Source organism: Agelaius phoeniceus, chromosome 8 (genome assembly GCF_051311805.1).
Source record: "Agelaius phoeniceus isolate bAgePho1 chromosome 8, bAgePho1.hap1, whole genome shotgun sequence".
NCBI classification, from domain to species: Eukaryota; Metazoa; Chordata; class Aves; order Passeriformes; family Icteridae; genus Agelaius; species Agelaius phoeniceus.
In genome coordinates this window covers 23,780,537-23,806,586 of record NC_135272.1, presented here as the reverse complement: position 1 = coordinate 23,806,586, position 26,050 = coordinate 23,780,537, and the positions used below count along the sequence as shown (strand labels likewise).

At 44.0% G+C, this 26,050-nt stretch overlaps 1 protein-coding gene across 1 annotated transcript; it reads right to left on the bottom strand.

Moving 5' to 3' along the window:
• Positions 1–26,050, bottom strand: SYDE2 (synapse defective Rho GTPase homolog 2). Its single transcript, XM_077182283.1, has 7 exons — positions 25,756–26,050; positions 21,676–22,359; positions 12,010–13,112; positions 9,034–9,160; positions 4,280–4,461; positions 3,184–3,415; positions 1–1,080 (listed from the first exon to the last, which is right to left on the bottom strand). The coding sequence occupies exons 1-7, from the start codon at positions 25,862–25,864 to the stop codon at positions 578–580; spliced, it is 2,940 nt and encodes a 979-aa protein (XP_077038398.1). The 5' UTR covers positions 25,865–26,050; the 3' UTR covers positions 1–577.

Genomic DNA, 26,050 nt, shown 5'->3' with positions numbered 1-26,050 from the left:
TATATACAAACAAGGTTAGAAAAATATTTATTTTTGCTTGTTTAAATAATTACTGAAAAGTGTTAATACAGTAATACGTTAATATTTGTACAATTAAAACTTTATATATAAATATTATATAAAGCATTTTTCATAGCAGCCATTGCATATATAGTAAAACAAGTCTATCTGAAGTCCCTGCTGCAAAACTCAGGCCAAGCAGCGTTCATCCTCTTCTGAGAGGAACATCTGTACCAGAGCCAGGAGTTCAGGAATGACGAATTCTGCTGCCACTGACAGCAAAGATGTTACTTTATCTTCTACCAGGTACTGCCCAGGCCACCTAAGTGCATAGTGTTTTTGGGGAGAAATGTCACTATCTGGAATCACATCACAGTCTAAGCTTGTCTCCAACACAAATCAGGACAACACCTTCTAAGAGAAAGGCAGAAACATTACGGAATGGCTTCAAATGTGCTAACACAAGGTGGGCCATGGCCTTACCACAGGGTGCTCAGGGGCACCATCACTCCTCACTCAGCCAGGGAAGCCCAACAAGGGGCACGGAGGCACAAGGAGATGTCGTGCAGGACAGGATTTAATAACTCATATTTAGTTTGTTTTTATTGAGTTCCCTTTCCAGGTTTCCTATGAGAGTATCAATACTTTCCTGCAGGTCCTTGAGGTGTGCTCTTTGATCCACTGCAGAGTCCATGGCTGGCACTGCCAGGCAGCTCCCACAGGGGAGCTCTGCGGGGCCGGGCTGCGGGCGTCCCGCGGGGCCGTCCGGCTCCTCGGCCTTGCCGCTGTCCTCCCCGCTCTCCGTGCCCTCGGAAGGGACATCATCATAGTCTGCCTCCCCCAGACAGTCCCTGGGGCTTAACAAGTAGTTCTCCCCACAGCTGCTCCAGTCCCCAGCATAGCGGTTGCTGGATGGGCTGTCGAGGCCGGCTGGCCTCGGTCTGAGCACCCCCGACATCTCGGCACCGCTCAGATTCAGCACCTGGGGTCTCTGCCTCTTGGGCCTCAGGTAATTCAGGCAGGATGAGTGCTCAGGAAACACACTCAGATGTGCTGGTTCTTTGGCAGGCGAGTGATGAACTAGAAGAGAGAAGTTCAACCAGTCACAACTGAACCCATGCTGCAACACAAAAGTCCATGTCAACCCTCAATGTCCCACCTAGCATGCGTGAATACATGCAATCTTACAGCCAACACATTGCACACTTTTAGCCATTGTTTGATATAAAATAATTAGGAAAAACTACTTTTTTCCTAATTTGAAGATTCATGCCAGATTCAAATTACAGTAGAGAAGCCTTTCTTAAAGTGGAAACTCCCAGAACACCAATTAAATTCATTGTATGAGTTAATCACCATTCAGCTCTGGTCAAAGAAAAGCGAACTGCTCAGTTTGCACACTTCATCCAGGCTAAGGAGTAACAGAAAGCAGGCACAGCAAAAGAGGTTAAACCACAACAAAACACCACCACTGAGAAACCCCTAGAGAAGCTGACAACACATTGAGCTGAGCTCTCGTGCTTCTCTTCTGCCCTGACGCTCTGTGCTACTGAAGGAGCTCCCCTGCAGTAATTTCTCTGTGCAGCACAAGCACAGGTACACTCACACAGGTTTGCTGGCAGCATTACCTGAGCTCACAAATGCACAGCACAGTCACTGACAGGCTGCTCTGCTGTGACCCACTGCCCAAGGCAAGCAGCACTGCTCTGCTCACTGCCCTGGGCCTAGTAAGTATCTGAGCTGCAAAACTTCTGGTTTTATACACACCACTGCTTCTTGTAATGAGCAGCACAGACTTCCTATTCCCATTCACCCCTGAAAAGACAGTGCACACAAACCCATGCAGTTCACCATGGGAGCCCCTCCTTGTTAGACTCCCCACACACAAGCACAAAGCTTCAGTCCTGAAATGTGCCCAACCCTTCTCCTTCTGGATCCACAGTTCAGGTCTCCAGGGGATTTTACTTTATGTCTTGCACAGTAATATGCAATAACTCTCACTGCTTTCCCCCCCTTACTATAACAAACCCCTTCTGTTTAGACTGTGCTCCATTAAGAGAAGGGCCATGGGTTAACAATAACTTGCCAGTGTTACACAGGCTGGCCAAACAAGGCCTATTTGTTTTTGCTCAGAAATAAACGGAAATCAAAGTATTGCACAACATGTTGGTTATCAAGCTGTCTCAAACTACAGGAGATTAAATGTAAGGGACCAGACTGTGATCCTTCCATTCAGTCCAAGTGTGCTGTTTACACTGTGTGGCATTCACCTACTCAAGTCTCTGCATTTGTGTTTTACCTTCCTTTTAACACAATATCCTGCACAGTTCTTGCAAGCCAAGGGATAGGGCTCAGCTTTTTCTTCTAAGTGAAGGAAAACTCTACTACTTACCCTACTCCTACCCTCTTAGAGCAATACACACTCCCATGGGCAGAGCTGCATCCACTTGGTTTTGTAGTCCACAGCAGCCATGCCATAACCCATCCCCATGGTTTCAGGATTAGTTTCTGCACAGTATTTGCTGCCCAAACAGCTCTTGGTCTCCCTCTTCCTCCACCTACATGCCTCATCTCTCCTGCATAGACTCACTCATCTGACTGAAAGCTTCTTTTCATTTTTGGTGATCAGCAGCTTTGGAGCTGCCCACCTGCAGCTGACAAGTGAGCAGCAGCATCTTCAGTCACCTCAAACCCATCATGGAGTAGCAACATTTTTCCTTATGCAAAGGTCTGCAAAAACAAGTAGAAGTTGCAGACCTCTTACTCTGAGGATATCTTCAACTCTGCCAAATTACAAGAGTGGAAAAAATTAACCCCATCAGGTCAAAGCTGAAGAGCAGGGGAAAAAAAAAATCCCCCACCTCTCTAATACAGATATGGAAACTAATGTCACTGAGTTGGTGTTTTCTAGTGTCTTTACTCACATAAAGTCTTCACTATTTCTTTCATTATACTCAAACACTGCCATATGGTAAGAAAGCAATTAAAGCAACAAACTTCCCATTTAGCAAAGTGCCCAAATAGAAACTGCCATCATTTCTTTAGATTAACAGTGATGCCATAGTACCTCACATTTTAAGAATTCTGATGCTGCTCAATCATCCTGTGAATTAATGTACAGTGTCACACAGTGCAAACACAAAGCAATGGTTTGACTTTTTTTCCTTGATCAGATGAAAGTACCTGGCCACAGCTGAAGTAAGTAGTGAAGAACCTCTATGTGCTTTTTGAAGTCCAGGGCACTAGCAAGCTCCTCTGAGTCTGTGAAAACTCTGTTGTTATGGTTGGTGGTCTCCTGCCTCTGGCTCAGTAACACAGGGCCAAAACACACAGCTAAATTCTGGCACGTCATCTTATTCACTTCGTGGTAAGAGGCCACCAGTTTCAGGTGATCCAACAGCATCTTCAGGGTAGCCTAAAGAAACAAAATACTGCTCAGGAAACCAAACACCAAACAACAGTGGTACTGGTCACAGCTCTAGAGAGAAAAGATCAAGGCTGATAGCTCTGGTTTTCCTACCAACACCCATCAACAGAACATCCAAGTGCTGAATTAGAAAAGCTGTATTTGACTATGACAGAGCAGACCAATTAAGACAGACTTTCTGATAAGACTCAGTTTGTTTCTTATCTGAACTCATTTTCACACGGATGAGTTTTCTCACAGTACATCAGGAAGGGAGGAGAGGCTGCAGAAGCAGTACAGATGATTCAGGTACATTAGAAAATAAAGAAACCCTCGAGATGATGTCAGCATCTGAACAAGCTTCCAGGTAATTCCAGATACCATGCAGGCCCCTCCATCCCTCCCTCTCTCCCCCGCAGAAGGGGCTGTGGTTTGTGGTGCTACACAGGAATTTAACAGGTAACAGTGCACAGCTCTCTCACACTGCACAGCAAGGGAAGCAAAGGCTTTATTGCACATACTTAAGAAAGAGGAATGGATTTGCCCAGGTAATTCCAACATACAGATTAGAGAGCTCTGCAGAAGTGGAGCAGGACAATGGAATTATCATTTATGTGATATTGTAAAAGTAGAGATCACAGCCTTTGATTCAGTTTTAAAGAAACAATATAAAATGAAAACTAGAGCAAGTCCAGCAATGCAGACCCTCCAATTCATTGCAGCATGGAATTATTTTCACATATGTGGAGCATCACAAATACAAGTGAACTACTTGATCTGATAAACAGTTCTGAGACATTTTATATCCAGTGTGAATATGTTCCTTTAGTTTCTGATGCTTGTGATTTACTTGAACGTGCTAACACGACTCACCTTCTCAACATCTGGCAGGCAATCCAGAAGGGCTGCTGTGTGCTCAGAGTCACTTGGGTCATTCTCACAACCACTGGCTGTCATTTTCAAGGGATTTTTCACCATTGCATCCAACACTGCTTCATAGAGCTGCTTGGTTATCAGGGGAGAGGGCAGCTCTCGCAGATAATCCTTTAGGACACCTAATGGGACATAACAGCTGCCTTTAACAAGCTGCAGATTCTCTTTGCAGCAATTTTTGGGAGCATTAAAGCACATCAACTGCACTCATTACACAAGAAAATCCCCTGTGTCAGTGCCAAACCTGGCCCTCAGGAGCAAGGGGTGGGAGGACAGCACCAAAAGGGCACAACAAAGAGGGGCAGGAGCACAGGGCTGCTGCATGTGCAGGAGTGAGGACACTGGGCACCAGGTGAACATCTCCCCAAGCTTCCCTCCTTTCAGGGTGAGGGGAGGCAAGGAAAGGACTCAGAGCAGTCCACCTCCCATCCAAGGAAAGGAGCTCCTACAGACATCAAAGTCCAACTTTTATATAAGCCTATCAGTTAGTTTTTCTTTTCTGTTTATTTTCAGCTATAAAATTATGAGCAAACATCCCAGTGCCAGGGGCACGTACAGCAAAGCATCTGGTGCCTTCTCACCCAGCCAAGCACAAACCAAACATGTCCTGATGAGAGAGGGCCACCAGCCCTGCTGCTCCTGGGCACCCTGCAGCCCCTGCACACCACTCCCTCCAGCTGTGACAGATGTGATCCACACCCCCGGGGGACACTGCCTCAAGTGCCCAGCACCGAGCCTGCCCTGGGGCACTGAAATACTGCAGCGTTTGTGCAGCTGGGGTGTGCTGGGGCAGAGGCTGTTTCGGGGACTGCAACAACCAGGCAAGCACCTCATTACCACCTATTCTTTCTGAAGAGGAATTGAGGTTTGCATTCTTGTAAGCTGGCTTTGGAACCTGGCTGATACTTCATTTTGAGAGGGGTTTCAGTGATAAAATAACCCAAAATATTAAGGCTTCTAACAGCAGTCTCTGGAAAGGACATAGCAGGATGCTATCCAGGCGCAATATCCAATACAACCAACAAAAAATTGAAGGAAACAAGCCTGCCTGCCAGCAGTTTTCATTTTCCTTAAAAATTTGCTTTCTGTGCCACAAATATCTACTAATTTTAGCTAGATCACAACTGCATTTAAATACTTTGTTAGGAAGAACTGCTGGACTAGAAGAAACTGTTCAAAAGTATGAACTGCAGTTAACAAAACAGCCTGTCCTCCAAACAGGTAAAGTTTGAAAGGCAGGTTTTTTTAGCAGGCCCTCCTCACAACCTTGTAAAATCTCACATCACAGCAATTACCATCACACTGTGCCATTTAACAAAGCAACAGTTTTCATCAACTCGAGCCTGTGCAACGGAGCTGTAAAATGAACTGTACAGCGTGGGCTTTGTTACAAGGTAGTTTCTTACAAAGTACAGGGAACAGAAGTTAACATTTCATCCTTCACATGCAGAATGCATGCAAGAGTTGTCTTCTACCTGTATAAATATTTTCATTTAAAAAAGAATCCTGCCCTTGCAGCAGTGCCTGAACCTGAGCTGCCAAATCACCTCCTGCTGCAGCACGGGCAGGGGCAGCCAGGCAAAACCAGCTCTGCAGACACCACACGGCCTCCAGGAGCTCACTCTGTGCTCAAAATGGGAACATCCCCTCAGGAACACAAAATATGAGAACTACCACTTTTTCCTGAAAAAATATTTCCCCTGGTGTTTTGGTGGGATTTTTTTGTTTGCTTTAAAAAGAACATGCACTTTTGGTACTTCTCCACTAAAGTAGCTAGTTTTTGTTTAGTAACTTACTCATATTCCTCCCTTCCCACCAAATACTTTTTCTTCCCTGAATTTAGAGGGTCATGTTCCCGATGTGGATTAGCTGGTTAAAATATTTATGAAACAAATGTGGCAGATGCTGATGCTGTACAACATGATCTGGGATATTTTCCTTTTTTCATAAGCAAAATATTAGCAAGAGATGCTGACTTCTATCAAGATCTCTGTTTCAGTTGTGCTTTTTTTGGAGGCAGAGACTGAAATCAAAACCACCTTACAGTAGGAAATTATATGTTCTAATCAAATTAGCTTATACTAAACACAACTGTCTATTAATAATTATTTACCAGGAATTCCTGCAATAGCATCCACAATCATAGGACTGCCACCTGCCAAAGGACTTTCTCCTGTTCAGCTCCAGATAACAGGATGGTTTGGGAGCCATGAATGCCCCTTGACCTTTCAAAATCCTTTTGCTATTCACTCAGCTAAATTAGCCCTCTAAGAGGCTGCTGTTATTTTTTTTCCATGAATCTACGCTTCCTGCCGCTGCCAGCCCACTAGCACATTCCTCTTGACACAACCACACACAACAAATTTAGACAGAGAGCAGAAATTGCCATCCACTTCATTAATTCCTCATTTTTCTGACCCACTGAACTGTTAAGAGCACTGCAAGCTTTATGCAGAGATATGAATTCACGTGGATGCCAACAGACACGATGCAACAACATGGCTACAGGTCAGTTCCATGAACTGCCTGCCCGCCTCAGTTTGATCCATGAGCCCACTTCATTGTGTGTCAGCTTGTGCCAATCCCAAGAGTATTTCTCAGTCAAGATTTAATCATTAAATGTTCATTCCTTAGTCTTTGGAGAGCTGTCAAAAAAAAATATTATTCATCTTTTTGAAAAGGAGCGCTACTCAAATTTCAAAAAGGACATAAGGCAGCACGTCTCTTCAAATCAGCCAAGATTTATGCTGAGGATTCATATTCTGTGGAACACATGTTTTGGCTGATAGAAGTATGAATCATGTGCATCAGCCTCAGCATTAAGTAATCAGGGGAAACATTCCCTCTCAACCCAACTCCCCAAGCACATGCAGTAAGGTTTGTGGGCTCTTTTATTCCTAGCACTGGGCACAGTGGCTAACTCAGCTGTCCACAAAAACTGCAGTTTCCCCTGTCAATCCACAGCAGGCAGCTTCCAATAACTGGAGTGGCTGCATTTGGTCAGTGGAAGGTACAGATGCTAAGAGCCCTGTTCCCCTGCTCCCTTCCTGCTCCCCAGCCCACAGAGCCCCCACAGTCAGTCCTTGCAGCACAATGCTGATACAGGCACTGCAGGCACCTGCACAGCACAGCTGCAGAGCTACCAGGGCAAAGAATCTGCTTTTCAGTCTAATTCCTTAAAACTCTTTTCCCTTGTAAGGAAAGCAGCATGTAAGTAATCTCTTGCAAGAGAAGGCAAACTAAAGGACCCAACAGACTTTCTGTAAGGCAGAAAACAAAGCTGTAGTCTTTTCACTCTTGCAATGCAAACTCTGGACACAAAATAATTTCATGGAACAATCTGATATTAGAAGTTCTCAGCATTTTTTCTCATTAATTTATTTGTAAAGAGAAGAAAATGACCCAGTTTAAAAGATCATTTATATTTTTTACCTTTACCAGATACCTCGTTTATAAAAGCTGTATAACATCAGAGTAAAACACTGGTGGGTTAGTGGCTGGACTTGATGATCTTAAAGGTCTTTTCAACCTAAACAGTTCTATGATTCTATAAATACAAGTTTCTGATGCTGACAGTGCTGGTACTTGTGAACAACATTGAACCCCACAGCAAAATCAGCCAAAGCAAGTAAGGCAAACTGACTGGCAGCACACTGAACCAGGAGGTTTATATAACTCAGTAAATGTCATCGGGTAGCATCCTCTGCTAACGTGTTGTATCATTATAAAATGCAATGAATAAAATTAATTCCCAGTACATTGAAATGAAATAGACCTCCAAACAGGGTATAACTCTTCTATACAGCTGGATGTTGGATATTACAGAAAGGGTGTTGGCACAGAAAATTTACACCCCAACTACTGTTACATTTTCCATCCCTTGATATACAGGCAGTGAATGCTTCTGACTAATTTCTCAGAACAACTGGCTTACTCAGTGATGCCTGAAATTAGATCAACTTTAGCTAGCATCAAATATCAATAGTTATAAAACTGTTCCAGTTTTTAGCAAACCAGAAAAACCTCAACAACTGACTTCAGTTCTGCAGTGCAACTCCTGTGAAGAGAGCCATGTAAGGAGCTGATGCAGACAGGCTGCCCAGGAGCAGCCCTACCTCTTCTGGAGCTTGCTGAGTGACACCAAGTGAAGGGCCACTCCAGGGAGCAGGAGAAAACCCAGCAAGGTTTTAAAAAAGCAGTGATCAAATGAAGGCACTAGCCTGCACAATACAATGGGAAATCTGCTTCCATATCTCCTGCAGTCTCCAACATAAAGTGGAGAACAGCTGGTCCAAGGCAGCCCTGGGTCACATGGTGAGGATCCACCAGCACAGCAGAGGGGCCTGATCATAACCAAGCTTTTCCAGATATTCTCCAATACAAACCAATGGCAGAGGTTTAACCAGCTCCAAGACCCCAGCTCCTTTCAGACTCCCACTTCCCTCTGTACCTGGTGGAGCAGTAACTGAAAGCAGATCCTTCCATGTCCTCCCCTCCCTAAAAATCACTGCTGCTTCATCCATACTTACACATCCCCAAAGTAACTGCACTCATTCCCACCCAGCTTTCAGCAGAAGTTAAAAGCTTGTTAAAATGACAACAGAAAAAGAGTTCAAAGCACAATTTCCCCCTTTTAAAGGTACATGAGAAACATGGCACAACTCTGTTGGAAGAAAAGCAAGTAAATGTGTTACCTGTTATGACATTAATATCTGGGTACTGGCTCTCACAGAGAGTAACAGCCTTGCTGTCCCTCTCAAACGCCTCTCGAAGCTCTTTCTTCACCGCTGCCGAGCCACAGAGCCGGTACAGCCCCACCACCTGCAAGCACAAAGCACAGCTCATGTCAGCAATGCCTGCCCAGGGACCAGTGACTGCACCCTGTGCTGTGCCACCAGAGAGCCAACAGCAACAGGAGCTGGTGACTGCACCCTGTGCTGTGCCATCAGAGAGCCAACAGCAACAGGAGCTGGTGACTGCACTGCATTCTGTGCCACCAGAGAGCCTGAGAGCAGCAGCTGGTGACTGCACCCTGTGCTGTGCCATCAGAGAGCCTGAGAGCAGGAGCTGGTGATTGCCATCATGTGCTGTGCCACCAGAGAGCCTGAGAGCAGCAGCTGTTTGGGAATGCAGCTGGGCTTGCACAGTTAGGCTGTCCCATCACCCCACACAGGATCAGACACTTCCCAGGACACAGGGGCTGGGAGCACTCAGAGAAGGATGCTCCTGTTTTCTCAACAGTCAACGTGCTGAGCAGTGTTTTATCAACATAACATAACTTCTAAATTGGAATGGCTTAATGTTTTGCTTTTATGCAGAATCAGGAAAGAAATACAGATTAAGCATATATTTGCTTCTCACCCTGCTCACTCAGATCATCATTATTTTTCCTGGCATAATTGTTTAATTATTCAAAATAGAATTCAAACATCAGCAGAAAGAAGTGAGAAATGTTTAGAGCTTTATGTAAGCAAAATTGCAGTACAAATACAGTCATTAATCATCAGCAGAAGAAAAAGTCACACAACTGACTCCATACTAAAAATGAGGAAAGTTACAAATCAATTAATAAACCAACACAAACCCAAAATAAGTGAAAGCATTTTCCTACAGTATTACATTATATAGTAAAAAAAAAAAAATTTTATACCCTTAACCAGTTTCAAGAAAATTATGACTACTCCATTGTTACACCTGTAAGATGTTGTTTTTAAAGTTGATAAGATGCTGACTTCCATGTGTTTCAAATTATACTGAAAATTTTCTGCAAAGCAGCTATTATTTAGCATGCTTAAGGTGATAGGAGTGAAACCTGCACCATTCTTGAACTAAATTGCCATTTAAATCATGTGCTTTCATGTATTGAAATTTTCCATTTTATCATTACTTTCATCAGCACCATTTATGCAAAGTACTACTATGATCTTACAAGACTAATTCTTAGAAATAATAATTTTATTTTAATTAGCATTAGCAACAGGTGTACTGAGCAGTAAAAGATTAATTCAAAACTACCATGGACTCAAGACAAAAAATTATCCAAAACCAAGCCAAACCAAAGAAACCCATCTGTACTGTCTTAAGACCATGAGAATGAAGGTATGAAAGCAAAACCATTTTTCTGGTCATATATTAATCGGAAAGTTACCCAATGGAATTTGTACTGCCCCGTTCTCAAGACTGAATATGACCTAGTATATGCCTAAGACAACTTCTTTTAAAGTTTTAAAGTTTCCTAATGCCACATCTGAAATTCAGGTGGAGATTATGTACCATGACAGTATTTGCAGTCTATAGGAAAGTCAAAAACGTCAGACAAGCATGTGGTTAAAAGAAGAAGTTAACAGTATATTTTGCACTTTTGGTTCTCTCTGTGAAAATACAAAAATAGATTTCATGCTCAAAAGCATCAGGTACATTCAGATAACTTAAATCCCAATTGCTTCATTACCAGTGTTGCCTTGATTACCCAATATCATTTGCATGACTAGGTGCTAATAAGCCCATAATAAAGTGCTGAAACCATAGGACACATATACTAGAAAGAATAAAACTTCTCTTTTCCAGTAATTGCATGTTAGGAGAAGTATCCACAAGAAAAATCACACAGCTAATACCAGTGATGACTTTCAGCAAAAGAGCCACATGGAAGTTCCATTTCCCTCTATAGTTCATGACCTGGGTTATAAACAGCAGAGCTAATCTCATCACACCTGCAAGCATATCCAACCTGTCAGCAATTTAAAATAGTAACACTGGTAGGTGTGACTACTTCTCAATTTCACCTGAGTGAGAACAGGTGCAAAAGACAAGGAAGGCTCAGTAATGCTGTGGAACAGCAGACAAGAGTCCTCCCACCAGTTTCAAACTAATTGCCATGGGGAACATCTGAGCTTAAGACTCCATACTCTTTCTTAACAGACCTCTTGTCTAGCACCCATAACCGGTGATGTTTTTCCATACCTCATTTCTCACACATGTTTTTATTCATTATATTACATCAACCAATAATGGGATGAAAAAAAGACACTGGGCACTTTTGCTTTGAAGCACTCCCAATTTTGAGGACAACCTGTAGAAAGACAAGGAGCAGTGGTGTGGGGAAAGAACTAATTCAGCCCCTCAGGGTCTCATCCTAATGCTGTGTACAAAGTGATGACAGAGATGGGTCTCAGGTACACTGGCTTCAGACTCCACCAAAAGATGGGCTCACTGTGTCCCTGCAGAGAGTCTCAGCTTTGGGTTTGAGCAAACAGTGAACCATACCATTTTGGCATTTAAATGTGTGTCCCTACAGACTGAGCCATGTCTCAGGGGTCAGATATTCTCAAATTCTCAACTGATCTCTGTTTTCCGAGGGTGACTCTACACACTGGGGGCTGCACGTTTGTTTCACAAACCCCACTCCTAAAGCTCTGCTGGGAGCAGTTCCTGTGAGCAAGTGTACTTCTCCTCTACAAAGGCCAAGCTGGAAGTGCTGCCTGCACACAGTCCTGTTATTCTTCCCACATTACAATAGCCAGTGTTCAACACACACAAGCAGCAAAGGAAAAAAAATTGACTTGTAAAGATGTTTTTTATTTCCCCCATTTCCACTCGCTATTTACACTGCAACAACAGCTATCTCAACACAGAAATATTGACAAAAGAGATTAAAATATGCACAGTACCTGACAGCCTCTCTTTTCAATCTCCAGAATGCATTTCTGCAACAAAAGGGGCACCATCAAGCCTGCATTTTCCTTCTCTACAACTTTCCGAGCATCCACCCCAAACATCACAGGCTCACGGTCTGTGTCAAGGCCATCAAGAGAGTTTTCCCACTGCTCCATGAGTGACAGCTTGACATAAATAAGCCCCCTGGGCTCCAGCTTGACAGCCAGCTGATGTGTTTTGGTGACCCGAAAGAGAGTGGGAAGAGCCACAGTTCCATGACAACACACTCTGTTTTTCCGTGGGGTGGGTTCCCAGCTGAACACCACCAGCTTTAAGTGCTGAGCATTTTCGATTTCTATATTGAATGTGTGGTCCATGTCAAGAAATGTTGTCCTACATGTGAGCAGGGCAGTCCTTGCTTTATTTACTGAGTCAACCTGTATTGCACAAAAGACATCTTTTGAGTCTATTCGTGGTGGCTTTAAGTCTTCAGCACCATAAAAGTGAATGCTCATGAGTCCAGAGATGTACTGAGAGCACTTGGGTTGATCAGAAAAGTTGTAGTGTCTGAAGGCATCGATATCTATTTCAGGTTTACCACTGTTACTTGGAAGGCTCTCCTTTCCTTTCCCACACTTGGTGTCATGTCTGTGTTTACCTGATTTTGTTATAAGTTCAGGAGAGTCACCATCACTGAGGTAACCACCTTTGTTGAAGGATTTGGAGCTCCTCAAGCTCTTCTTTTTGTAGGTGTGTTGTGATGAGGACACACTGCTGTCAAGATGGTAACGGCTTATCACATTCCTGCTGGCAGCTGTGGTGGAGTTTCCAGAAGAAGGCAAAGACACTGTATGGCTTGTATCCCGGCAGCTACTTTTCAGCAGGGAAGGAGGATTATCTGAACTACTATGGCTTGAACTTCCCTTCACACTCAGCTTCCTGCTCAGCTCTGGCAGCTTTTTCATTTTCATGGAAAGCTTCCTCACAGTCCTGGGAGATTTAATTCTATCAGGGAAAGGCCAGTTGATTGATCCACTTTTTTTCAGGGGACTGGGACTTGGAGGAGAAACCTCTGTGGAGGGTATATCAGGCTTGCGTGCAAGAGCAGCTCCAAACCCTTTAGAAGGAAAGAGAAGGAACAATCATTTTCAAACTGCAATTCTCAGCAATGGAAAAATAAAATTTCAACTTGGGGAAAACATGTACAATTTGTCATAACCTGGTAAGTACAATTCATTCAGACACCCTTCACTCATTCAGTCAGATGTTCACAAGTGTTCAGAAAGCTGTGCTCTGCTGACTCGTTCAGCCAAACTTGGCAATTCATTGTCAAAAGCCAGATTTGTTCTGCTTTATGGAGATGAAAGGGCCAGAAACTACATATAAACAAATGAGCAATTGCACCCGCTGCATTCAGCTCGAGCCACTTGTGCTGCATCCCCCAGACAAGCACACACAGCCACATTCCTGGGGCACAAGTGCAAGGAAACCAGACTGAAAAAATCCTGGAAATATGGCAAAGGCACCCTTGTCTGCAGAGCAGTTAGCTACACAGCCAACACATCAGCACTGCCACTCCTCTAATGTCTAAAGGAAAGACACTTGTCTCTGGCAAAGAATGTGGCTCTTTGTTTCCCTCTATTACCTCAAAGAGCCCTAAATCTCTCCTGTGTAGATGCAGGCAGTCTCACACCTTTTCGTTCATTTTTCTCAGCCTCTCCTTTCTACAGCATGATGTAAGATTTATTCCTTCCAAAAACTGCATCCTGCACTGCCTCATTTCACTGCCTGCCAGCAACCTTCCATGTTTCCTGGCACTACCACCCCACAAGAGTTTTTAAAGTTAGACAGCTCCCAAGTGACATCCTCACAGGAAATCACCCCCCTTTCAAGGTACCAAAAAGAAAAAAAAGTATATAACAGCAAGCACTGATGGTAAAAAGAGCAAAAGAAAAAAAAACCAAAGCAACAACACTTCCTCAATTCAGCAGTAAAGAACTACTAATTAAGGAACACAATTAGACATAAGCCAGTACTGCACACAGACAGGAACCTGTGGCTCACCTCATGCTCTAATACCCAAGGAAATGCAAATACCAAGTTTTGCTCAAGTCATTCTCACTTTTACCAGCATGAGGCAGTAATAACTGTAAGAAAATTGATCAATTTACCTTAGTTAAGAAACAATGCGGGAGGGAAGCTGAGGGCAGAATGATAGATAGATATTAATAAAATTACATGATTACTTTCACTTAGAGTCACTTTTCCTCCCCTTAAGAAAAAAAGAGTACCTCTTGCTAGCAACAGCCATCCCCATCACCATTTTCAAATGTTAGCAGCTCCCAAGAGGACTGGGTAGCCTTGCCTGTGCAGGCTGGGGTTCTATACAGTCCCTAAACACACCAACCCTGTGTGAAGCAATTAGCCCAGGCAGCTCACAGAGACTCAAACACCTTTATCCATCCATCATTACCCTTTGCTAGCCATGGAAAAGGGGATTGTTTACAGCATATAAAAAGAAAGAAAGAAGTGTTGTTTTCACAAGATGCTTAGTAAACCACACTTTAAAGGAGTTTCTCCTTCAGATTTGCCAAGGACTTACTACTTTAATTGTAAACTAACCACTTCAAGTCCACAGCAAGTGATTCTTACAAGTGCTTTGTGCATTCAAATTAATTTTCACCACTGGACTGTAATGTACTTTTTATACTTCTTCATACTTCACCAAACCTTAACAGCTAAATCAGGCAATCTGGTCTTTGACCAAAGTCATCTGCTGTGGTTTTGGTTCCCTCGCCCCCTTCCAAGAAAAACCCTACAAAGGCTAGTTCTAGTCTCAATAGAAGTTTGGATTAAGTAACTTTTGCAGACAGTGGCTTAAAAGAGTACCTTTAGAAAAGGAGGTTTCAGTTACGAAGAATAATGCATAGAATCTGTCTTCCAGAGGAACAGAAGAAAATTCATTTAATCTCATGGAAGTAGTTCCCTTGCAGGGGCAGGGCTATTTCTAGCACGCCTGCTGTGCTTTTCTGGCAAGCAGCTAGTTAGAAATGTGGTGTTTGATAAAGGCAGACAAAGCCTTCCCTTGTACTGCAAATCACCGCACGGTCCCACTGGTGGGCTGGCGTGGAGCGCACTATAGCAATCGCTGCCACACTGCAGCCTCTAACATTAATCTCCCCTTTCTGTCAAAACTCTCTGGCACAGGCTTGGAAAAGCAGGCCAACAAATTAAACTTCCCCCCCACAACTCATTAAAACCAAAGAGTCAATCTAACACTATGACTTTTCTGTGTCCAACTTCTGCTGCGTTCAGCAGCAAACAGTTAAAGTGAAATATGTGGCTGGAGGAAACTCAACAGTGGAGCATTATGCAGGATGGTATTCCCATCAGCACTGAGCCACATGTTGTTCCACTAAAGCCAGCAATGTGCTGAGGTATGCACGCAATTTTAAAAGAGTGTACATGACAGCTCTGAACAAGCTGCAGGAGGAGTTGTAGCACAGTCCAGTAACACTTCACTGCCCAGCCTACCCATCTGACACAGCTTTCTCACAAGGGTAACAGAGAAACTGAGTTGCACCTCTTTTCTCATCCAAGTTACAAGATTGTGCTGCAAACAGCAGTTAGACATTAAAAATATCCTTACAGAAGGGTGACAGAAGACAAAACATAAGAGGCACCTGTTGCACCAGGACAGCACGGGGATGGTCAGTTTTATATACACAGCTGACCATTTGTATGTGTATGTAATGTTTATATTTTACAGTGAGAACACTCAACCCCTGGAAACAACCAGGGATGTGGTAGTCTTCACCCCTGCAGGTTTCCAAGCTGCAACTGCACAGGGTGGGTAGGTGGTCTCATTTAGGCTCCTTGCTCCTCTGAAGGGTGACCCAGATGATCATCTGATGCCCCCTCCATCCTGGGCTGTGCTATTATACTGGCTTCAATACATTTGCCTTGTGCCTTCTGACACTTCAGCAGTATGAATACAGGGAAAAAAAAAAAGCTTTTGCAGGACAATGCAATCCAAGTCAAAACAAACTGACACCCTAAGTAACTGTGTGCACCATCAGCTGTGGGTTCAGCTTGAGTAGAAAGCCACCCTTTACTTTGCTCAGCACTGTGGCTCTGTGAAAGCACAGAGCCTTTCCATGGCCACAGAAACACAAAGAGCCCACAGTGCCTCACAAACCAGGCCCCTCTGCCAGCCCATCCATGCAGGTGTCCACAGGACAGTCACCAGTGTCCCCTCAGCCAAGCAGACCTACACCTACACAACACTGCTCCAAGGGAAGAGAGGGCTCAGACTCAAGCACCTACAACACAGGCCCTGCCAGACATGTGCAGTGATTTAGCACAGTAAACATGCTTGTCTGCCCCTGTTAAATGGAGTTTATATGTGTTTGGGCACATTAATCACTGTCACATCCATTGCCAGCAACACATGCTGTTTTACAGGCACATTTGACTACCCTGTTATATATGTCACATTCCCCATTGCTTAAGATAGGGCTTCCAAGTTATTTTAAAGTTACTCAGAAAACCTGCAATTTATTTTTGGGCAACAAGTTGAGGTGAATAAGTTGGTCAGAAAGCTATCAGTTGCTTACTACACCAAGCTACTGAAGTATCAAACAGCCACTCTCACACCTAATAGAAATGCTGAGTTAATGTATTAAAAGTGAAAAAGCAGCAAATCAAAATAGAAGAGCCCAAATATCTCAAAACCATTCTTGCAGCAAACAATAGGTGAAAGAGGGCTACTGTTTTTCTGTGGCAGAATCCACAAGAGATACTGATCCGGATCCTCAGCTGACACACTGCACATCAGCTCTACTGATGTCAAAGGCTGTTAAGTTTCTGAGGTGCAGGCACAGTTCTAGACCTGTTCAGATATAAAACTTCAGAGCAGAAGTGTAAATGGCATTGAGAGAACAACTTATGATATATCAAATTGAAGCAATTAAGACGTAAGGTAAGCCTCACCTCTATCTACATCAGCAACTGTGCAAAAGAAAATTAAAAAAACTAAAAAGCACTTTAAAAAACTGTGTTAGAAAGCAATTATTAATATGTAAAATCTTAATTACTTATCTAAATGAATGGAAGAATCTCTGCATTTAACATGTAAAGAAAAGTCTTTTTTACCTCTATATAAATTACTACTTTGACCAATGCAGTCCTTATCTCACATACTGCTTCAGAGACAAGGAATGGAGAAACTATTAAAATGGTAAAAAAAAATCTCAGAATTTTGTAAAGATAGTTTGCTTTCTTTGATTACTATACACACTGATACTAATAAAATTGTGATGAACTCATCAACCCAGGGATCACTTTTATAGGAGCAAAAGACAGAAAATACATTGCTTAAAATTGAAATGGGAGGTGGTTAAGCACAACCCCTCCAAGGCTCAGGCACGAGAGGTGAAGAGGGTGACCAGTGCCTGCTCCTCATCCTGGTGGTGATCCTCAGAGCATCCACCATGGGGTATTTCACTGCAGACAGGAGCAAGCACGTGTAACAGCACTTTACTGATCAGATTGAAAGAGTTCAGTATCTCCAGAGCAGCATGAGTTTGCTGCAGATATCAGTGACCCTGCACAGGAACCATGGGCGGCTCTGCTCAGACACTGGAGCCGCACCAAGGCACTCCAAGGCTGGAGCACCGCGGCGATGCCAGGCACTGCCTGCTCAGGCTGCTCTCATGAACATTTTCTCTCCTCACTGGGTCTTTCATGCCACAAAAAGCAGCTCTGCCCCTATCTTTCCCATCAGAGGATATAAACAGTTACTCAGGACAAACCAGAAACTGAAAAAGGCAATAACTATTTTGACAGAACTGCTCCCACTCCACAGTGTTACATCCTGTTGTTTCTTTCACCAGCAGGCGTTTATGGCATTGCCACCCCGTGAAGCCAAGACAAATGCATGAATAAGCCCTTGACCTCCAAAAGTATGTGCACAAACTCCCCAAAAACCCACCTAAAAACAGGCTCCACCTCAGCAGGAGAAAGGTCCCTCTGCTCCCTCTTTCTGCCAAATCCCTAACCATTCTGGTATCTCACACATTGTGCAAGTATTTCACATCAATGCACTTCTGTCTTGTGAAACCAAAGCTCCTTGCACTTGAAAAACAGGTAAACCACAAAACATCTTCCATCTGGGAAATAAGCATTAAATTTCAAAAATAATATTTGTAACATGTGGAAGGAAAGGTGTAGATAACATTTGCTGCCCAGTATACTCTATGTATATTGCTGGAAGCTTGCCTGCAACATGTAAGCATGCAAAATATTTGCATACGTGGGCCCCAAAAGATGTATTTGGAAACCAGGATAATGGTCACAGCCTAAGTGGAGAAAGAGCCCTGTAGTTTTAATAGGAATTAAGCCAAATTCCAGTTGGCACATATCAGGGTTAAGTGGGAATATGGGATCCATCTTCACTTGCCATAACATTGGAAAGAAATTGTTTACAGTGACTCTTACCAGGATTTTCCACCCAGACAACTAACTCAAGTACATTTTTAGTAGCAAAAGCACAATCCAGATCCTGGCAACCTTCAATGCACCAATCTTACCAGGACGTCTCTCAGATACAGATACATGAGATGATTCCACTCATTAGGTAGGCACTAATACCAACAGTTAACCTCCCCAAAAGCAAAAATATTCTAAATATTGTAAAAAAACAGAAGGCACTATTCAGAGCTCTGTGGTGTAAATCTCTCTCAGGAGCCAACATTACAAAGGGATGCTTTCCTTCAACAATTTGCGGGTGATATGCACAGCTATAAAAATACACAGTTAAGAGCTCAGTCCTAGAGAGTTATAAAGAAAATTTACTTCAACATTTTACAGTGAAAAAAGTTCTCATATTGCATTTGTAACAAAAACCAAAATTCTATTTTTCAATCATAACCATTTTTTCTGTGCAAAGAGACACATAATTAAAAACAGCCTCCAGGGTTCTTTCCACTTAAATTCTTCTCCCACAGACCTAAGAGCCTAAGCTGGGCTGTTTCTACATTATTAACTTGGAACCAAGTTACCCTCTTACTCCTATCTTTTGAATACATGTTATAAAGAAAATACATTATTTTTTCCCAAGCTCTGCTATAAGGGTGCCTTATTTCTAATCAGTTTCTTTTTTAAAGCCAACAAGGCTAGAATTATTCACTAAGGAATTACCTGACAAATCCTATTAACGTAAATGGCATTTACTGTAGAAAGTAACCAGGTTAATACCAGGAGCTAGCAGTGTAAATTAAGACTATGGGACAAATTAGCACCTCTACAACTATGATCCATTGTACTGGAAATAGTATTTCTAGTTACAGGAAATAACTATTTGGTGCTCTGTTTGGAAAGACCCACAAGAACAGAATTCTATCATTTATTCTTTTCATAAAGAAATCTCCTGTCCAATAAAGACTCAAAAAAGCAACCAAAAGTAAAAAAAAAGTCATTACTATTTTCACTCTACAAAATTGGAAATCAAAGTAAGGCAAAAATATCTAAAATGTTAAAGGCAAAATTGTTTCCATTGTCCAAAGAAGAAAACAGCAAATGACAAAATAAACAAATATATATATTTTCTTGCATTTTGTACTGCCCCACTTTTTTTTCTGTCTGTGCTTCCCAAAACCTAACATTTAGGCTCCAATGCTAACCAATATTGACATATTATATATGAGATCAATAAGAAAGGTAGGCAGACTTTTCTCCAAAGCTTTAATTTCTTATTTGACAGGAGTTACTGCTTAAAGTACCCAGCTCTCTACAAACAGAGACATCCATTTCATACCAGCTATATTATTCAAACAAGGTCCTAACACAAATAAAATGAAATTGGCCATGGTGCCTTTCATGTAGTAATTTCATATGGATGAGCTGTCATTTTAAATTTGACTGAAAATAACTGTAGATACTTTAACTGGATTAAAAAGAACTAAGCCACTTCTCCATAATAAAGCCAATTACTAAGCAGCAGGGATCCACTTCATCATCAATTAATCTATTCAATGTGATCACCACCCAACACATGTAGAAGGAGAGCTGCATTTGAAGTACCTTAATTAACTAAATGCATAACAAAAAATCAGGTGAAATTCGTAACTTCTCTCCCAGTTTGAGGAAACTCTTGAAATCAACAACTCTACTTTCAGAAATAAATGCATCTTTAGTATGAAAACAAGTTTGACATTTTTCTTCTTACAGCAAGGGACTAACTTTAAAAAAAGAAATAGTCACCCACGTATGGAGAGATTAAGCAAATAAACGGAGGTCAAGCGGTTTGCAGGACACACACAGCCTTCCTAAATAACCACACTTAGTGACCTCTACAAAGCATTTGAGCCCCAACAATGACAAAAATCTACCAAAGAACATATAATCTCATCTGTCTTGCAAGCAAATAAAACCAGTCTATTTAAAACAGCTATAAAGTGAGCTATTTCTAATAAATGCCCAAAAACTTTAACACACTTTGCAACTAAAAATATGCTTGTATCTGCAGCATTTCCATGAAGAGAACAAAATGTGAGCCCCCAGAAGACCAAGAGTTTTTTCTTCTGCTGTTAACAGCAGTTGCTCTGGTGCTTTGAAAACAAACCCTGTTCCCAGAAGGAATATCTCTACACCAGGAATCCAGGCACAGCAGCTCCCAGTACACAGGGACATGGGGCCAGAGACTGCCAGGATGGTGAGCCTGGATGGGGACAACCCAAAAAGAAGCCCCTCCAGAAGCCAATGCACACCTGGGCTCCCACACCAATGTTTCAGGTCCTTTCTGATGAACCAGGCAGAAATACAGGTTCTTAAATGTCAGCGTAAAGTGTAACCTTTCCCAAAGAAAGGAACCTGGAATTCCCTGTCTCCTGAACTTTACGCTGTTTTTAACTTTGAATAGGACACTAGAGTTAAGGTTGAGATAATATGAGGCACGTAAGTAATTAAAAGTAATACCTTTTTGGAAAGGGTTGGGAGAGTTTTTTCTACTTACTTTTGTTTGGTGTGGTTCTATATTTGTTTGGGGTTTTTTAACAGACTGGGAAAAATCCTTAATATGATGCTGAATTCACACACTAATGGAATTATGGAAACAAGACTATCAAACACTCAGCCAAAGATAACAAGGAACAAAGAGGCTGCCTTCTGAAAGTGAAAACCACTCTTCTGCAGTCTATTAGATTAGCCTGAGACAGTCAACAAGACAGTAATTACAGAAAGCGACGTGATGAATAGCATTTACATGGTCTACCAAAAGGTCTTTATTAAAAAGTCCCAGACAGCAAGTTAAAGAAACTTCTGCAGACATTAAGTAGCTTTGAGGCAGGAATCCAAGGCCAGGGCTAGACACCAGCTGACAAAGGAAACCCAGTGTGTCCTCACATTACCAGGCTTTAGCAAGCTCATTTTGTAAAACCTTTGTCTTCAGTGAGGTGGGAGCCAGAGAGAACCCAGGCCAAGCACACCTGGACATGCCATGAACAAAGTGACTGGGAAACAACTGCGCACCTCTGCGCTTAGCAGGCATCAGTCTCACAATCTGAGTCATTTTCAATGCACTTGACATGCACTGCCACCAAATGTTTACTTGGTAACGTAAGAGGTGGAGAAAGAGAAAAGAGACATAACAAAGGAACGCTTGTGTTCCTGGGCAGTCTTACCTGTGGAAGGACACTTGAAGGCAGGATTGTCCTCTGCTGCTGGCACAGCAGGAGCCTTGCAGGCAAACCTCTGCAGGGGCTGCTGTGCGTGTTCCCCGGGCTGTGCAGCATCCGCCGGGCTGCCCTCAGCGGGCTGTGCCACCCGGCCGCCCTCCGCGGGGCGCGTGGCTCCCTCATGGGGACTCACGGCCATCCCAGAGTCACCCCCAGCGTGGCCTTTGTACCGAACCGACGGGGAGCCCACAGCAACAAGGCTATTCACAGCAGAAGGGTGCGCGCCGGGCAAGTCGGGCTCATCGTCTTCAGGGATGGGGTTGTACCATATTTCTCCTTCATCATCCGCGTCGCCGTCCTCGCCGCAGTCGGGGGCGGCGCTGCCCAGCGCGGCCGGGCCCGGCAGGGCGCAGCTCCGCGCCGGCCTGCAGGGAGCCCAGGGCACGGCGGGCTCCGGCAGCGGCACGGGAGACCTGGGGAGCGGGACAACGGCCCCGGGCTCTTCCTTACAGGCATCTTCTTCTTCCAGGGGAGGAGGGGGCCGCCGGTGGGTGCTCTGCTGCAGCCAGCTGCGTTTCTTGGAAACGGTGATGCTGTTCACCTGCGGCCTGTGCTCGGGCACCTTGCCGGCCTGGGGGCACTCGGGCTCCTTCCTGCTTCTCGAAGCTATGTAAACATTTTCTATGAAATCTGTTCCCAGAAAGGAAGGCAAAAAGAGAGGGAAAGACAAATGTTTAGAATATCGTTTGGCTTTTGACAGATGAACACATTTGCTGTCGTATAACACTTGCATCAGACCTCATCCAAAAGGACAAAAGATAAGGTGATATGAGCACAAAATTAGATTTCAGCCCATCAAAGCAGAATGTGCACATAGTTAATAAAGAGCCAGGCATGTTTGGCTGTATTTTTAACACCACATAATTTAGATAAATGACAGTGAGATAGCTCTGCTGAAAGGTCATGCATACTTCCACAGAAATGGCTGCTTTTTTCTGCCAAGTTCAGGTGCAACTGGTTTGAAAAGTTACTACACAGTACTTCTCCAGTTTAGTTATGCCAATGAAGAAACAGTCCCAATGTACTGCTTAAATGGCTACAAAACCCCCACATATATTAATTTCTAGATTTCTATATAAAGGTGATATGTCGTACACCAGAACATCCAGAAAGGACTGTCCTTACCAGCTTCATCCAACAATTATGACAGAAGTATCCCCTGATTTGGGGGGAATAAAACAAAACACACCATCAAGAAAATAAGGAAGGAGAAAGAAGAAATGTAGAGAAGTTTTTAAACAACAAAAATTTCACACAAGAAGTAAACAAATTCCACTGACTGTTCCCAAAACTTGAGAGTTTCATTGAAGCAACAGAGAAAGATTTAACTGTCCATGAAAAGTGCTGCTCACACTTGAGCCCCCTGTCAGAGCACAGCCAAACTCCACTCAGCAGCAGTGCTATACCCCCCTGGCTGCAGCACATCGGGGAGCTGCGACCCCTGCACTAGGACTGGAAGAAAAGCTGCAAACACATCCAAATTAAAATCAGGGAGCAGGTCAGGTAACCCTCATGCTGCTCTGCACACCAGGACAATCCACACTGGGCTTGCTCAGCCATTGAGACTGAATGGGGCTAACTGGGTTCATATAAACAGACCACCTCTTTTCACATGAAGCTCTCTGCAATTGGAAATTCGAGATGAAAGCAGCTATTCATTACTGCTTGAACATTATTCTTAGCAAAGAATTATTTTCACACCAATAATGGATGTTAAAATATGGGCACCTTTATGGAGGACTCATGGAGCAGCTCTGTAAATCCAGCCAAGTTTGCTGTAGAAAGGGAGACATGAAAAAGACTCATGTGAACACCTTCCCTTTGACCCTCTTTTTAGGTTTGTACTTTAATGATAGAAGAGATCCTTGATAAGATCTGAAACACCACCATTTTATTTGATGAAAGATTCATCATTTGATTTTTCAAAAGCATAGTTTGCTTGTTCAGCTAAACTGCAGTATTATCACTGTTTGAGATTTGAAGAATTAACTTGTTTCAAAGAATTAACAAAATAACAAAATTAATCATGCTCCTTCTGAAGCTTTGCACATCTCCACTGAAGTGCTTTACTACACTTGGGGCCTAAGTCAGGCAGCTAACAGAATCTGAGGGAAATGTGCATGCAGATCTCTTGTCAAAGTTTCAGTGATTTGGCAGCAATCATGCTCCTTCCCCCACCCACAGCCTGGAAATGGAAGCATGCTGCTGTAATGGTTCCTCCTTACAAACTGTCACACTACAATTTCACGTAAGAACTAACCAAAAGGATAGTTCTGCAAGAGGCATAGGGCTATGCCTATGTTTCCAAGAAGTCTCTTTGGGTCAGGGACTTCTCAGGCAGGCATTCTCCTGCCAGTGACAAATATCCCAAAGTCCTTGCTTCATTCCAAGGCTGGTCCCTGCTCTGGTGACATAAATAGAAGGAGCATCCGAGAGCTGTATTTCCACAAACAAAAATATCTGCTACTTCCTGCTCTGCTGCACAAACACGGGTCCTTCCGCACTGGTTAGGGCAGGCTGCAATTCCCAAAACAACAGCTCCTGTGCAGCACAGTGTGCCTAAGCATACACCCAGGGACACATCTGGTGTGAGCCCCAGGCTGCCCTTCAGTCCTAGCAGCAGAAAACTTTGTTTTCAACATCCACCCAGGTATCTCCATAATCTGCAAAAGCTTGGAGCAGAGCTATCAACGCAGAACCTCCAGCCTCGTCCACCAAGGCTGCCCACAGGGACACTCCACCTTCCACAGGACTCAGGACCATCCCAACTCATCAGCCACATGCTGCCAGACGTCACCGATTGGAAATGCCCACTGAAACTCACCCACATTATACACTTCCACATACGTCTCCCAACTGCAGTTTCTGCAATTGCTAGCAGTATTTGCAAGCACTGCTTCCCCTTTATTCGAACTTGGCCCTGATCCTGAAAGCCCTTATGCCTGTGTTTATTTTAGTAACAAACTGGTTCACATGCAAGTATCTGCACAACCAGTGGATCAATATCACAGAGCTAGTTTTCAATGTTGTTAGCTGTTACAGGAGTGAGTCCATTTTAAATAAATACAAAGCTCTGAGAGACATACAGGTCAGAAACATACTTTTTGTTCTAGAGCAATGCTTCATTCAGAAGAATGCTGCCTACTATTAGCATTTTCACATACTTATTTAATATTACATTTAATATGGTTAAGATCGTGTCTCCACACAAATACCAAACATGACAACGGTTCCTTTTCAAAAGGCTTCAATATGGTGTTCAAGAAAAGAAAAAAGTCAGGTATTTCCTTCACCTTTCACTCCATTGACAGAAAAATTAAATAAATCAGTATTTCAAGTTAAGCTATAATAGTACCGACACGTGTATGCTCAGAAATCAAAGCTTCAATGTTTCAACTCAACTGCAGTCAAAGCTGACCTTATGCCAACTCCGTGGGCACAGAAAATACTTCACCATGATACCATGCCTTGCTTTGCAGACTGCATGGAAGCAGGGAACAGCTTTATCCAGCCTCTCCATATATGGATCAAACAACTCTCAGTTCTTCTGGAAGATATTTAAACACGTTCTCTTTCGCTAAGTTTCCTAACAAAAGTATAAGATACAACTACTATATATTCAAATGGTACAACGACAAAACTGAAAACTGATCTGTAAGATTCCGAGTGCATCTTTAAAAAGCGAACAAACCAACCAAGCCCAGCGGGCAAACAGCAGCCGAGGAGTGACAAGCAGATGTGGGAGACAAGACAACGCGCAGGGACGCGCACCCAGCGCTGGTCGGAGCCCCAGGAGCTCTCGCTTTCACGCGCAATTCCCGCTCCCAGAAGAGGCGCAGGTACCGCTGGCACGCTGCCGCGGCCGAGGAGCGATCCGAGACCCAAGCTCCCGCCCGCCCCGGCGCCCCGGGCAGCGGGCACGGAGCATCCCGGTGCCGCGGGAGCCCCCGCCCGGCGCTGGCCGGCAGGTGGAGGAGCAGGAGCGGCCGCGGGCGGGCAGCCGGAGCCTCGCGGCCGAGCACTTACCCTGCGGGGCGCAGACCCCGCCGTGACGGTGCCCGGCGCCCGCCGCCGCGCCTCGCTGGGACCTTCTGCCCCGCAGCTTGGAGAGCGTCCTGCGGAGCGGATCGGCCATGCCTGGCGCTGCCTCCGCGCCGCGCTCAGCGGGCGCTGCCCCCCGGCCCGCGGGAGCGCGCAGCCCCCGAGCGCCGCGGCGGCCCCGCCGGGAGCCCCGGCCCCGACCGCCCCATGGCGCCGCCGCCGCGCGCGCCCGGCCTCGGCTCCGCCGCGCACATACTTGGCATAGCTGAGCGGGGTGAGA

Coding starts and splice junctions, on each gene's coding strand:
- SYDE2 (XM_077182283.1), bottom strand. CDS start 25,864: ATGGCCGATCCGCTCCGCAGGACGCTCTCCAAGCTGCGGGGCAGAAGG. Junction 22,360..25,755: donor CGGGGTCTGCGCCCCGCAGG/GTAAGTGCTCGG, acceptor TTCTGGGAACAG/ATTTCATAGAAAATGTTTAC. Junction 4,462..9,033: donor AGATATTAATGTCATAACAG/GTAACACATTTA, acceptor ATGTCCCATTAG/GTGTCCTAAAGGATTATCTG.